The sequence below is a fragment of the Arachis stenosperma genome, chromosome 9 (genome assembly GCF_014773155.1).
Source record: "Arachis stenosperma cultivar V10309 chromosome 9, arast.V10309.gnm1.PFL2, whole genome shotgun sequence".
In the NCBI taxonomy this organism is placed as follows: domain Eukaryota; kingdom Viridiplantae; phylum Streptophyta; class Magnoliopsida; order Fabales; family Fabaceae; genus Arachis; species Arachis stenosperma.
Window position 1 is genome coordinate 156,848,198 of NC_080385.1, and position 16,072 is coordinate 156,864,269.

Consider the following 16,072-nt stretch of genomic DNA (forward strand, 5'->3'; position numbering starts at 1 on the left):
ATTTAAATTTTTTTTTTTTTTTGGGTCATTACAAACACACTCACACACCCACTCACACACACTAACCTAGCTAGCACTGTTAGGATTCGAACCTATGTGGCTTTAGTTGGAGGCAACTGGATCACATGCCTCAGCCGCTATTTAAATTATTGGAAAAGTTTAGGAATCAGCAATTTTTGTATTTTGTGGCAAGCACTTAACCATAAAAAAAAAAGTGAGTGATCTTTTATAATTAGATTAAATTTTTCACCATTAAAAATACTATTACTAGCCAATTGATAGTTACAAAACACAAAAGTTGTTGGCCTTAGCACTCCTCTAAATTATTTATATGGATCGATAGGATCAAACTGGGGCATGAAGTGATTTTCTGTCCCCTGGCCCCTGGGTTATGCAAATTGTCCTCTCACTAAGGGCCCATAATACGGCCCATACCCTAAATCCGCTCACTCATGCGCTTACCAAGGATATATTTTGCCAACACCAAAAAAAGAAGATATTTTGCTTTTAATTTGCTCAAAGAATGAAAATTAATCCCAGACAACAACTTGGCCTAGGAAGGATCAGGATTGAGCACTCAGGTTGGTGAATTTTCACAATGGTTAATAGTGTACCACTTGGAGAACGTGCCACCCTTCTTCCAATTTTGGGCACACAGATTTTATTTTATTAATGTTAAGTAAACCACCATGAATGATTATTGTTAGCATACTCCAAAAAGAAAAGATAGAGTCTGAGATTCATGAATAATTGAGTATACATTATTGTTAGAATAAAATTAAGGCAATTTCCATGCATCTACTTTTTAATTGTTAGAATACCTAAATAATATTGTTAATTAATAAATTTATATCCATGCAAGAATATCTCCTTTATTTGTTATATACAATTATACACAATTATTGGTACTATATTTCTCTTGTCTCACTTGCTCATTGATTTTTCCAATCATGCCTTCAAATTTACTGCGTGCCCCGGCCACATGTTTTGTGAGTTTCTGAGAAAAGATATATATGCCCTTGCCATTGATGACCTTCTGAATTGTCTATTGGGTATTCGTTCTACAAGTTATTAGAATAATTCCCTTTGGGTTATTTCATGTTAAGAAAACATAACATAATTCGACCTCAACAATCATTTTTACGTGAAGAAAAAAAATTACAAACTCATGATAAGTAAAATAATGAATTAATAATGAATACATGCATGCATCATATGACAGAACCATGGCCAAATTAAGGGGGGTAGCCATATATTTAATTGGTTAAAATTCACAACATATACTACTAGTGTTGCACATGATGCTACAACACAAAAACAGCGCCTGAGAAACCCAACTTGGCCAGTTGTTGCTTTAGGAAAATTGGATAACCATTTATAAATACACACAACACAACACAACACAACACAACACAGCAATCTCAGGTCACTTTCAAACTTTGCATATAGAACTCCCAAACGACACTTCTTTTTCCTCCCAACTACTAATTTTAATCTGAAAACTCTATCCATCGGCCAAGAAATGCAACAATATTAAATGCTTCCTTAATTTTCATCCCCAGTTGGTGGCATCATAGCAGCCACATACTTAATTTATATACTATATATATGTCCCACTATACTGCACCTGCTAGCTAGCTGCATCCACAATTCCACATAGAGATAAGAAGGACTACTCTGAGGTATTCATGCATATCCGGTAACCTAGCTATAATCATTCTAATATAAACAGTTAATTATTCCTGATATGAAAACTCAGACGAATGACAGCGCATAATGGTAACTGATAAACATCAGACATGAGATCTTTACTTGCAACATGTTTATAACCATTATTATGCCTAATTCTACCCAATTACAAGCATATATTCATGCTAATTTTCCATTTTCAAAAAGGGTGCAGTAGTTGCTCTGTCTTTGTGACAAAAACTGAAAAGTGCTAATGACCTACTACTATTTTGGTCGATGGATACTTCTCTTTTCTAAGTTCTAACTATAATAAGCTTTTAATTTGTTTACATTGTTAAGGAACTACACAGTTAACAACATAATTTTAAATTTACATTTTACCTAAAAGTAATATAATCTGTCACATTGAAAGTAAATTCTAACTATAGAGGAATTTTATTTATTTAATTATTATACAGCTTGGAATCTTGTGATATATACCTTCACCTCGAGATTGAATATAGATGAAGAATTTTTAAAAATTACTTTAATTTCTTCGGAAGTGAGATTAAGGAATAATTTATCCTCCAAAGCTTCCGTTACTTTGCATTACAAGTGCAGTGAGAAGTCACCATGTTCTTTAGACTTTAGTTGTTTACTAACAGACAAAATAGGGTGGCCTTATTTTAATGAAACACTATATATTTAGATCTACTATACTATAACTGGCGTAGTAGTAATTAATATCTTATAGATGGTAAGAGTATAGTTATCATCTAACCGAGAATATTGATGATTAAACTTTGACTATATATATGGAGCATCGGATACCTAAGTAACTAAAATAATTAATTATTAATAGAATGCACATAAGGCTATCTATATCTAATTATCTATAGTAGAATATAGTTGGAGGAGTAATGATACAACCACGTGGTTCTTGGTCCTTATATTTGTCCTGAACCGCGCATGAGCTTAGCTTCTTCCTCAAAATCATAAAAATATATATACACAAGATTATTAGTATTATAATGCTACCAATCTCTTACCATGGTTAATTTATTTCAAGGTTTATTACTCTGGAAAGCAAGGGATACAGCTCGAAATGAGCATATGTACAAATATGGATCCAAGAAATTTCTTTATTTCTTCGTGCTCCTCCCACTATGATAGTATATTGATTGGGATTGTGAAACATGTTAGTATGTTACGAGGGTTTAACCCCATTTGCCAACAATAATATTATTGTTCGTGCAAGTAAGATGCTGATCCCCTAATAATAATTCATATATCAACGACCAATTTTTATATATAATTACTTATAATCATTTTTTTTTTGAACAAAAAGTTCAACAAAACAATGTAAAGTAGTTAAAAAAAGTACAAAATTACTAGGTAACAAAAAAAATAAACTGTAGTCATTTTTTGTATTGTTATCAATAACTAGAAGGATCAAAATCAGTCCACTTTTTATAGTTCTTAATCGACTTTGATAACCTTTGTAACACCTGTTTCTTGATTCCTGAATATCCTGTCATTTTTTTTCAGCCAAATATTTTAGATGATAGCACAAAATCCACCAACGAACAATGATTCGATAAACCTCTCTGCTCACATTTAAGTCGCGTCTCAGGAAACTTTTCAACCCATTCCACGCTAATCAACACCCGATCAATGCGACTGCATGATTAGCCTCTAAACCAAGTAAACTTACTGTCATTCAGCTCTAAATCCACCAACTCCATATGCTGTATCCAGTTTCTAAAATCTTCCGCTATTGCGGTTAATATACTGACTCCTTTTCTCTCATTCACTGTCACAACCTCATTAAAGTCACCCATGTAACAAAATGGGACCTGACATAGTCCAGAGATAAAACTCAACTCTTCCCACACGGTCAGTTTGTCAACTCTAACATGCGCACCGTATATCAAGCAAAACGCACAATTGAAACTATTATTCGTCAACACTCATTCCACACACAATCATCTCTCTCCTTTATAACAATTATTCAATTTAAACATCATGTCGTCCCACATCAATAATAAACCCCAAGAAGCACCATCCAATCCCACAAATTTTCAACCTACCGCATTATTCTCCGAAATTTGCACTACATCAAACTTAGTCACAACCTGTTTCTTCGTTTCTATCAATCCTAACATGTTTACCTTATTTTTTCTCTTAAAATTTTTCACCATTCCCAACTTTTCGACCCCCTCAACTCCTTACATTCCAACCATTATAAATCATTTAAGCACTGTATTACACACCTTATTTCGATTTTTAAGACAATTTCTTCTTGCTTTCTCCTTTTGTTTTGCTTGCCTCCTTTTCTGTGCATTCGCTTCATTCTGAACTTGAAGAATAGCCATAATATCTTCTTCCTCGTCATAAAGAACAGCTCCTAATTTCACTGCCAAATTCTAAGCCACTTTATTTTTAACCAAATCGTCTTCCCAACTTCCTCCTTGATTTTCTAGATCTGGCTCACTGCCTACAACCTTTCTAGAACCTCTAGAGTCTTCCAAGTTTCTTAAATTTCCTTCCTCTTCAAAGCAATTTTCATTCATCACCGAATTCTCAACCCCTACATCTGATTCTTCCACTTCAACATCCCTCATCTTGCTTAAGGCAGTGTTCATCTTCACACTCCCATTCAACCTATTTGCGGTGGCACAGGTACCATTCAAACTCCTTATCTCCTTCCTAATCACTATTTTTCTGCCACGTCGCCATTATTTGTTTGAGCATCTGTATCAGTCTCAACGAGCATCATGGTCATTTTCTCATTAGCATGTGTCTGCATCCCTAACGTAGTTTCTTTTGTTGCTATATTGTTTTTTGCACCTCCGACAAACTCCAACCTAGCACAGACTGATTCAGCGGTGACTCCATGAGGTTCTCGCTTTCGACTACACACCACACCAGCGTATTCTGTTCAGAATTTTGCGCAGTCACCATCATTGCCTGTTGGTCTTCTTGCCCCCTTCACTGCCTCTCTCCCACCAGTCCCATTGGCCCTACATTGAGTCGCGCCCTCCACATTCCCTACTCAAATCCACATCCCCTGCACAAAAGCCAGACCTTTCAACCATCCTCCCTTTGATGGTGTAACACCCTATTACACAGAACTTTACACCTAGGATGTAAAACAAAGGTGGCGAGGTGCTACAACCTCTAAAATAAAATATAAATACGTATAATAGCCGAAAGAATGTAGTATACTAGGAGCCTTAAAGAATGGGTAAAGCAAAATTCCAAAATTAAAAGCGCAACGCTCAGGAAAGAGATTACTTGCGTATGAAGAAAATTAGAGTTCATAAACATATATATATAAAGTAAGAACAGAGGGTCAAGAATACAAAATATCAAACTTCTAACTCATTCTGCGAAGCTAAAGTTTGCCGGAGAATATTTACATACATATATATACTTAACTCAAAATCCAAAATACATATATAGTAAATCCTGATTCTCCATAAACCTCTAAGAGGTGCAAAATAAAACAAGTCATCAGGAGAGTTCTATACATATGATCATATATAAACAATACATCAAAATAAATCCCCAAAAATCCACTTCGCTGCAGAACTCCAGACACCTGGCGAGGTGCCTCTCAACCTGCATCTAAAAAACACAAATATCGTATGGGATGAGAACCGGGAGTTCTCAGTATAGTAAATGTGCCTGCATATATAAGATATAAGGTCTTGGAAATGCCAGAGGCAATCCTAGAACGCCGACACTCTGATTATAAAACTTAAAGAACTAAAATAAAACCATGAATTGGGATGGTTCTCTAAGAATTTTTTAAACTTAACCAATTCCTTAAATCTAACTGAAACTTAACTAGAACCCTAAATCTCTCCGGTTTTCCTCTGTTCCTCCAACTCCAGTGAAATTACAAAGATAAACAAGTAGACAATGACAAACATAGGTAGAATAAACGTAATACGGATATCAAATATAACAAATAGCATATTATAATTACTTAGGCAGTCCCAAATAATGCACAAGCAAGCAAGTCAAACAATATGCAAATGATGCATGCCTGTCCTATGGTTGATGATATCATCTGTCGGTTATATAGCCAACCCGACACGTCCTGGTAGCTAACCATGGACTGAAACACCCATTGCGGAGCAAGTGGGTTTGAGTTACAATCCCCTTACTACTACCCGCTTAACCCAAAGCCAATGGAATAACCATTACTGGGGCTACTACCCTGGCGGGTATTTAAAAGTTCAACCTGGAGCAAGTGGAATAACCACTATTGCTGCTACTACCCAGGTGTCACAATCACTGACATAGAGTAAGCGGGAAGAACCACCATCCTTGTTACTACCCAGGTATATCAAGCATTGACCTGGAGCAAGCAGGATGAACCGCAGCCCTTGCTACTGCCCAAGTATCTCAAACATACATTTTTTTTCCAAATCAGTTCAATCATCAATCATTATATCATTATCACAAATGTTCATAATTTCCATAACACTTTCACACTTCTCAATCATGATTCATCATATTTTCAAGCTTTTTTCTCTTGCAAGTTACTACCTATTCCTAGCTCCATCTTACTACTAGGCATACTACTAAGATCTAAGGTTAAAAGAGTGAAAATAGAGGTTTAGAGGTTTAGAACCATATTTAAAATACAAAAATCTCAATTGTTGAAAACAGACGTCATAATACGCGTGGGTCACGCGTACGCATGGAAGTGCATTACTGAAAGGTCACACGTACGTGTGGGTGTACAATTTTCTATGCTCGCATACATGAGATACCCAACCCGAATAGATTGGTCGCGTCACGTACAGTGGTTGCGTACGCAAGTTATGCAGAACAGCGAAAATGCTGAATGTTGTAGAATTTTCAGCTTTGCACTCCAAACTTTCAACGCACATAACTTTTTCGTTTTAAAATATTTTTCATCTGTTTTTCGAACAACGTAAACTTCACGGACCCAATTTTTATTTGAAACAAGTTTAAAATAATTTGGGAGTCCGAAAGCCGAGTTATGGCTCACCGAAATTTGACCAAAATCTATTTTTTCACATAAACCTTCAACCTCTATTTTCATTAAGTCACATTCAAAATCAACTTACAATACTCAAATTCAGCACCAACACATACAATATCCCAGCAACATCACTCCACTTCCTTCCACCACCCATCAAACTTCAATTTTAAACAATTCTAGTACATGAACTTCACACTTTTATCGACAAGATCATCAACAATCCATTATCTATACAAATTCATTACTATCAACTTGTTAATCATCATTAAAGCATCATTTAACATTCTATTTTCATACCCAACATCAAACAACAACCAACTCCCAACCTAGTTCACAATTATCATCATGGCACTAAACAATTTAACATACACATGCATTCATTTTTATCCTATGGTCATCTAACCAAAATTTTCACAAGACATTATATATTAAATACGAAAAATCTAAACCATACCTTAGCCGATTTTCTCGTATCACCCAAGACAATCCACTAGGCAAGATTACAAGCCCTCTACACCAAAATCCAGCAACCAACACCAATTTTCAAGCCTCTAATTTTCACAAATATACTTCAATTGTTATACATATATCACCTAATACATAACATCACATATGTTTACTAAACTTTAATACCAAAGCTACAATTAACTAAGGGATTCACTAGGGTTGATAATTTTTACCTTGTATGTCCTCGATTAAGCCAAGACCCACTAATTCTTCAAGTTAATTTGATCCTAAAATATTAAATTAACTACAAATCTCAACACCCAAGACCATACCATTTTCGAATTTTAGAAAAGGAAATTGAAACTGAGAAAAGTGGTTTTCTTATCTTACAACGTACTGGGCTTTATAGAGCTCATCATTGCGGATGCGTAGCCATAAGCGATGTGGCGATTGGAGATCGGAGCGAAAAGTTATGTGAGATCAAAGATTGAGTGAGGGTTTTGGAAATGGAAGAGTGTTCTTCCTCTCCTGCTGAAATGTTTCAGCATTCCATGCATGTATGGGGAGAGAGAATGGTCTGTGCCCATTTAATTAAGTGGAGTTGAGTTGAGCTTGGGTCCAATACGGATCCAGTTTGTTTGGTTTGATCTGTTTGGCCTAATCTCAGGCTAATTCTTTAAAATTAGTGTCAAAATTCTTATTTTAATTAGTTCTTTCCTATTTTACTATAAAACTCACATTTCTAATTTCTTTTATTAAAAATTAATTTATTAATTAATTATTCGCTAATTTTGTGGAGTTTATAGATGGCACAATATCTCTGTCACTTTCCCCACGACAGCCACCAACATAGCCTTATGGAGATGCAGGATTAAGGTTTTGTTTGGTAATACTTTTACTTTTCAAAATGAGGATTTTGTGCTTTTAAAAAGCATAAGCATCAAAAAGTTTTACCAAGTCTAAGTATTCACCGTCGCATGTCACTGCAATAGCACCGTCATTGCGTCCGAAAGCATGCCTCTCTCCCACAAAAAAACACGGCGATCCTCCCTACCTGTGTCAAGCTCCTCTTGGTATCGTCTGAGTAAGCTTACTCCTTCATCACTACCTAAATGAGACCTCATAGAATCTACACAAATCATTAAACTGGGAATTTTAAATGATATCCCATAGAATCTGCATCCTTCTTATTTGCCTTGACATGGACGTTCCTCCTATACTTAGTCTCTCTCACATAAATCTCTTTAGTCCGCATTCGGTTTATTTCATTTATTGCTTTCAATGCACATTCTTTCAGTAGTGTACCATATGAACACAAACAAATGACAAATGAATATTTTCAAACCTCTCCTTACGAGATAAATATATGTTTTATCCGTCCTATCTACTTAAACAGATTAAACAATTCTTTCTTTCACACATCTTCTAGTAAATTATTCACAAAATAAATAAAAGATTCACTCTCCAAACGTTGATGTTCTTTTTCATTCTAAATTTGCAGATCTTTGTGTGAAAATATTATCTAACTCTATCCCATCTGTGTATCTCGTTTTCTATGTTCAAACATTCTTTATGTGTACTCTCTGTACTTTTATATACTTTGATCAAGATTTTGAATTACATATTTCTCTAAATTTATTTGGATTGGAGAGATACATTCATAATTATCACAAGTGCAATAAATCTTCATAGAAATGTCATATTAGAAAGTATATGATATATGAAATTGAGATAGTTACCTTTCAAAAAATTAGAGAGTGTTAATGTAGATGTGTTATTTTTCGGAAGGTAGAAAAAAAGATAAAACTATAAAAATAAAAAGAAAAAGAGATGAAACCCTTTTTTAATCAAAATTCAAGTTTGAAACTCATGTAATTAACCCATTCCATTTTCTTTTGGTTAATTCCAGAAAAATGGAACAATTGACTGCTGAGCCATATGAGGCAGGAAACTCTCAAGTACGGTTCTAAAGAAAGGAATTTACTCACCTATTCCGACCGCAGAGAACAGGCCATTCGACAGGGAGATTCCGAAATTGCTGAGGCTTGGTTTGATCAAGCCGCTGAATATTGGAAACAAGCTATAGCCCTTACCCCCGATAATTATATTGAAACACAGAATTGGTTGAAGATCACAGGGCGTTCTTAATTTAACAAAAACACTATTTTTTTTAGTCTATTTATATTATTTTATATACCCTTATATCTTAATATATATTATTTCCATATTTATTTTTATATTTCATATTTATCTTACTATATTTATCTTACTAAATAATCTTATTTATATATTATTATATTTAATATTTAGTTTAGAATATTTAATGCATATTTTATTTAAATGTATATTTAATGTATTTAAATGTTTGTTGTCTACATCAGTCCATCCAATAAAACTGAAAATTTAGAATAATATTCTATATATCTATTATATAAATATATTAGGCTATAGTAATAGTCAATCCAAAAATTCCATTATATCCCTTCTAAAAAAATCATTCTTTTTCGTCTCGTATTTTGTAGAAATAAATGGTATGTGAATACAGCAGAGAATTTGCCTTTTTTCTGTTATTCAAACTAAAAGTGAAACTCAAAAAAACTAAAAATAGCAGTATGGCCTCTAGCAATGCTGATGACTGCTCACGTAATTGGAAATAGAGTGCATAATAATCTCTTCTATTAAATTATTTAATAAGACAGACATAAAATAAATTCCATCTTTGAATTTCAAATTCAAATCTGAATCCCCTAGCCTAGGTTGCACAAAAAAATTATTGAATTGAAATTCAAAGTCCAGAAGGAGTTTTAGAGGATTCAAAAAGGTTCGTTGAGCGCCTATATCTTATGTCATAATAGATTCAAACACTTGTCCCAGATTAACTTCCCGATCATAATTATTCTAGTGAATAACTAAAGAAAAAAATTGGAATAGATAGATGGGAGATAGAATAAAAAGAAACTCAATATAAAAATCTCTCAGATTCATAGTCCAGTCAACTTCACTTATCTAAGATCGGTAATCGTAAGTAAGACAGATAGAAAAGATAAACTAATAACAGAATTATTGACTAATATCCATAGCGTTAATGATGAAAATGATTTATAATCATATTGCATCTGTACAAAAAAATAAGTTATTAATCACATATTTATATTAAAATTAAAATAAAACAGTACATGTAAATATAAATAAATATAAAGTGCCATTTTTTATATGTACCTAGTTTTTTAAATATAATTTGTGAAGGTATTAAAAACACTTATACAAACCTAAAATATGCCTATTTATAATTAATAATAATTACACAAATAATCGTATATGCATTAAATATATAAGTATCATATGTGTGCGGTCATGAATTTACCCAGCTAGTGCTCGAAATTTTTCATTTTGTGTGATATATATTAGATTTTAGTATTTTTATTTATAATATTATTTTTTATGCATATTTTTGTATTCTTTATATACTTTTATAAAAAATTATATATTTTTTTAAATGTGTTTGGATTAAATAAATACACTTATAATTATTATAAGTGAAACAAATTATTTCGTTGAACTCATAGTTTATGAAAAGCTTTACATATCTAACCTCAGTAAGAACAAGATAATAATTGAGACAGATAGAAAAAATAATCTAACAGCAGAATTATTGTTGAAATGTGGTTGGTGAAGCACTGAGCGCAAAACAGAAAAAGAGATTCGGAAAAAGAAATGGAATTGGAAATTACTCAACTACAGTGAAAAATCTCAAAACTATACAAATGGGGATACAGTCTCTTATATACTAGTGAAATGTAACTAACTAGACTATTCTAATCTGCATAATTCAGTCACACCAATTGTGCAGGCATAAGAGCTATACTTATCTACATAAGCTGCATAGTAAGTTAAGGTGCTGCATAGTAAGTTAAGGAGAGTGAGAGCCTTCTTATCAAGTAACACCCTCCCTCAAGTTGGGAGTGTAGATGTCTAACAGTCCTAACTTGCGATGAAGGGTGGAGAAGGTTGCTGGAGGCAGAGGCTTAGTGAGTAAATCAGCGACTTGATCAGTGGTGGAAATTTGCAGCAAATGGATGTATCCCTCCATGAACTTATCTCTAACCACATGGTAATCGACTTCAATATGCTTGGTCCTTTCATGGAACACAGGATTCGAAGCGATATGAATAGCCGATTGACTATCACAGAAAATACTAATCGGCTTTGTCAGTGGTATGCCTAGATCATGCAGGAGATACCCCATCCAAATAGCTTCCTTGGTTGCTGCAGCCAATTCACGATACTCGGCTTCTGTTGAACTGCATGAAACAGTACATTGCTTTTTGCTCTTCCAAGAAATCAAAGATGAGCCAAGATAGAAACAGTAGGCTGAAGTAGAACGCCTGGTATCTGAACATGCAGCCCAGTCCGAATCTGAAAAGCCAGTGATACACAGGTCAGAGGAGGCAGGGAAGAAGAGCCCCTGTGCAGGAGCAGACTTTAGGTACCTTAAAATCCTATGGGCTGCATGGAGATGAGCGTTGGTGGGCTTGTCAAGAAACTGACTAAGTCTACTGATTGCAAAACTAATGTCCGGACGAGTATTTGTCAAGTATAGCAGCTTCCCAACTAATTTGCGATATCCTGTAACATCTGGGAGTAATGTGCCACTATCCTGTCCTAACTTGGCACTATAATCCATGGGGGTGGAGACTGGCTTACAATCAATAAACCCAAAATCTGTGAGTATATCAACTACATATTTCCTTTGATATAATGCAATTCCCTTGTTTGATCGGGCCACCTCGAATCCATGGAAAAATTTTAGGTCCCCAATGTCCTTTATGCGAAATCGATCATCCAACACTCTCTTAATGTTGTCAATGTCAACCATATCATTCTCAGCCAACACTAGGTCATCCACATAGACCAATATTGTTGTGAAACTATGATCGGAATGCTTGGTGAACAAGCTGTAATCGGATCTGCATTGTTTGTATCCAAGCTCAATTAGTACTGACTTGAGTTTGTTGTTCCACTACCTGCTAGCTTGCTTCAGGCCGTATAATGACTTTTTCAATTTGCAAACTTGACCCTTATCAACACAGAGCCCTGGTGGAGGTGTCATATAGACTTCTTCATCTAAGTCTCCATGAAGGAATGCGGTGTTCACATCTATTTGTTTTAAAAATCAGTTATTAGCTGCTGCCAAAGCAAGAACAATGCGAAGACTTGTTAGCTTGAGAACCGGACTGAAGGTGTCTCGATAGTAAATGCCAGGGATTGCCACAAGGCGTGCTTTATGTCTCTCAATACTACCGTCAGGGTTGTATTTGACCTTGAAAACCCACCTGCACCCTATGGCCTTCTTACCAACTGGTAGAGTAGTGAGCTTCCAGGTTTTGCTTTCATTTAGAGAATCAAGTTCAGATTGGATAGCCTTTTTCCAACAAGGTTGAGAGACTACCTCTTCATAGTGCTTGGGTTCAGTGTTTGTGGATAATGCAATCGAAAATGCTCTATGTGATGGTGAAAATTTATCATATGATAGAAAGTTTGATAGGGGATACTTACACTGAGATTGTGTGGAATGGCCAAGATTGAAAGTGATATTTAGGCACTGATAATCTTGAAGATACGAAGGGCGACTCCTGATTCTTGTGGACCTCCTTTGCACAACAGGTTTAGGATCATGATGAAGGGAGGAAGTGGAGGCTGCCTCAGCACTTTCATCAGTATGTGAAGAATTAATTTGTGAATTTAAATTTTCATTGTGTGTGGTGTGTGAAGGTGTTGACTGTGTATGAGGTACAGCATGTGGAAATAGGTCATAAGAAAGAGGGTCATGATGTGAATTGTAACCTACTGATGCAGAATTTTGTGAAAAGGTGTTTGAGGTTGTTTGTGTGTGGAAAGGAAAGTGATCTTCATAGAAATGCATATTTCTGGAAATGAAAATCTGTCTTGTCTTTAAATCCATCAATACGAATCCTTTAACACCCTCCCTAAATCCCAGAAATATGGATTTTCGAGCCCTTGGATCTAGCTTATGTCTTCCAGCTGTTATAGTGCAAGCATAGGCTAGACATCCAAAGATTTTTAAATCTGAAAGATCAGGAAAGGTTTGGTAAAGAAGTTGAAATGGAGACTTGTTTTGCAAGAAGGTGCTTGGAATTCGATTGATGATGTAAACTGCATGCAAAAGAGCAAAGTTCCAAAAACATTTGGGTATATCAGACTGAAAAATCAAGCTACGAGTGACAGCCAACAAGTGTTGATGTTTCCTCTCAACAATGCCATTTTGTTGAGGGGTTTCAACACATGATGTTTGGTGAAGAATTTCATTTTCTGTATAAAACTGAGGCATTAAAAATTCTGGTCCATTGTCTGTTCTAATGACTTTTACTTGGCTGCCAAACTGCACTTTTGCAAATTGAATAAAATTCTGAACTAGTTTGCTTGCTTATGTTTTTGTTTTCATTAAATGAGTCCACTTAAATCGTAATTTAGCATCAACAATGTTTAAAAAATACTTATGAACGTTAATGGATGGAAAATCAGATTTCATAGCATTCAATCTATCTAAAGACAAATGTCCTAACCGAAAGTGCCAGAGATTTATTCCCTTTATTTCAGGTTTAGGAAAACTCATGAAGCTTGCTGCCTGTACAAATTCAGGTCTCACTGCCTCAGCATTCAGTGCATAAAGTCCTTCACATGCCTTAGCTGCACCAATCACCTTCTCCGAGCTGATATCCTGAATCTTACACAATTTGTCATCAAAGTTCATGTGGCAATGCAAATGAGATGTGGCCTTGGAAACAGAAATCAGCTTGAAATTGAAGGAAGGTATATACAATGCATCAACAAGGTATAAGTTCTTTGAAAAGAAAATAGTTCCAGCAATTTTGCTAATGGCTAGTGCACCATTAGGCAATTTGACAAGAATTGGAGCTATTTCATGATATGACTGAAAATCATTGAGTGAGTATGACACATGGTCTATAGTCCCTGTGTCCACCACCCAAGGCGCATATTTTTTATTTGAAACATTTAATGCAAGTATGCTTGATCTAAAATGCATGACATGTACCAAACTACCTGGATGAGGTGTTGGTAAAGGCTCTAGAGTGTGTGGTTGAGCACTATGATTTGGTTTCTGATCTTCTTTGTTGAGAAGTGCTAGCAAAGCTGATTTTTGTTCTGGTGTGAAATCAAAAATCTGTGACCCACTGCTCTCTCCATTGTAAGAAAATCTGAGATTTTCATTTCTTCCCTCAGAATCTGATGCACTAATGTTCATGATTGCAGTGTTGTGCCTCTGCTGCATATGTGGTGGATATCCATGCTTTTTATAGCATGTGTCGATGGTATGTCCAGACTTACCACAATGGGAGCACCACATCTTGCCTCGTCCTCCTTGACCTCTTCCAAAACCTTGATTCCTGCCTCCTCTGCCCCTCCCTCTTCCTCTGCTGTGTGAATCTTCTGCAGTGTTCAAGAGAGTGGCGGATTGAGCTGTTGCAATGAGTTTATTATCTGAGGTAAAATCAAGGTTCTAGAATTATCTTTCTTGTTATGTGAGAAGTGAGAAAACAGTATTCAGACTTGGAAGCGGATCCATAAGCATGACCTGAGACCTTACTCCAGCATATTGTTCATTCAGTCCTCTAAGAAATCGTGTTATTTGATCTTCCGTTCTAAAATTTCTTACAACAGCTAATCCACAATTGCAATCTCTTCCACAACTACATGAAGGAATTGTTCTAAAGTTGTCTAATTCCTCCCACATCTTCTTCAATTCAGTGAAATATGCAGTCACATTCATATCTTCCTGTTTGAGAGCATACAAATCTTCCTGTAATTTGGCTACTCGAAATTTATCCCCTTGGTAGTATCTATGCTTCAATTCATCCCAGAGATCTAATGCCACATTTTTCCAGCTTACACTTTGAGCAATATCAGAATTCAGACTAAGGTTTAACCATGCAACTACATAGGTATTGCAACGCTCCCAAGCTTCATAAGAAGGATCGTGTATCTCAGGTCTAGGTAAACTACCATCAATGAATTTGATCTTATTCTTAGATCTCAGAGTCCTAACCATAGATCTACTCCAATCTCCATAATTCTTTCTATTAAAAATGACATTTGTAATAGCAATACCTGAATTTTCAGACGGATGCAAGAAGAAGTGATTGGAAGGATCTTGATTGAATCCTCCACTATTCCGACTCACGTGAGCATGAATGGCAGAAAGTTGACTCAAAAATGCAGAAATTCCATGTGGATCAAGGTTCTCCAATGGCGATCGCGCTTGCGAATTTGCGCCGGCAGTGTCACGAACTGGATCCATTCACTGCACGCTTTGCGTTCTCAGAGCTTGCGTTTGTGATGTTCAAGCCTGAAACGTTGAGTTCCTCCTTCGATCCCAATCTCAGGTGCCCTCAGCAAGCTCCACGCTCATCGCACCATGTTAAAGTGTAGTTGGTGAAGCACTGAGCACAAAACAGAGAAAGAGATTTGGGAGAAGAAATGGAATTGAAAATTACTCAACTACAGTGAAAAATCTCAAAACTATACAAATGAGAATACAGTCTCTTATATACTAGTGAAATGTAACTAACTAGACTATTCTAATCTGCATAATTCAGTCACACCAATTGTGCAGGCATAAGAGCTATACTTATCTACATAAGTTGCATAGTAAGTTAAGGTGCTGCATAGTAAGTTAAGAAGAGTGGGAGCCTTCTTATCAAGTAACAATTATTAACCAATATTTATAGAGTTAATAATAAAAATTACATATAATCATATTAAATCTGTAAAAGAATAAGTTATCAATCATATATTTATATTAAAATATATATTAAAAATAAAATACAAATAAATAAATATATAGTACTATTTTTTGTGTGCACCTAATTTTTTAAGTATAATTTGGAACTGTTT

At 35.2% G+C, this 16,072-nt stretch overlaps 1 protein-coding gene across 1 annotated transcript; it reads right to left on the minus strand.

The window, feature by feature from the left end:
- Positions 1–12,311: 12,311 nt before the first annotated feature.
- LOC130950242 (uncharacterized) lies at positions 12,312–15,476 on the minus strand. The gene is made up of 3 exons (XM_057878763.1): positions 14,729–15,476; positions 13,791–14,638; positions 12,312–13,538 (listed from the first exon to the last, which is right to left on the minus strand). The coding sequence occupies exons 1-3, from the start codon at positions 15,474–15,476 to the stop codon at positions 12,312–12,314; spliced, it is 2,823 nt and encodes a 940-aa protein (XP_057734746.1).
- Between the last annotated feature and the right edge of the window lie 596 nt (positions 15,477–16,072).

What these genes read in the sequence shown, in the direction of transcription:
- LOC130950242 (XM_057878763.1), bottom strand. Translation starts at nt 15,476, where the DNA reads ATGGATCCAGTTCGTGACACTGCCGGCGCAAATTCGCAAGCGCGATCG. An exon ending in GCTTATGGATCCGCTTCCAA is followed by an intron (nt 14,639 to 14,728) that starts GTCTGAATACTG and finishes TCATTGCAACAG; the next exon opens with CTCAATCCGCCACTCTCTTG. An exon ending in AGGCAGTGAGACCTGAATTT is followed by an intron (nt 13,539 to 13,790) that starts GTACAGGCAGCA and finishes GCAAAAGTGCAG; the next exon opens with TTTGGCAGCCAAGTAAAAGT.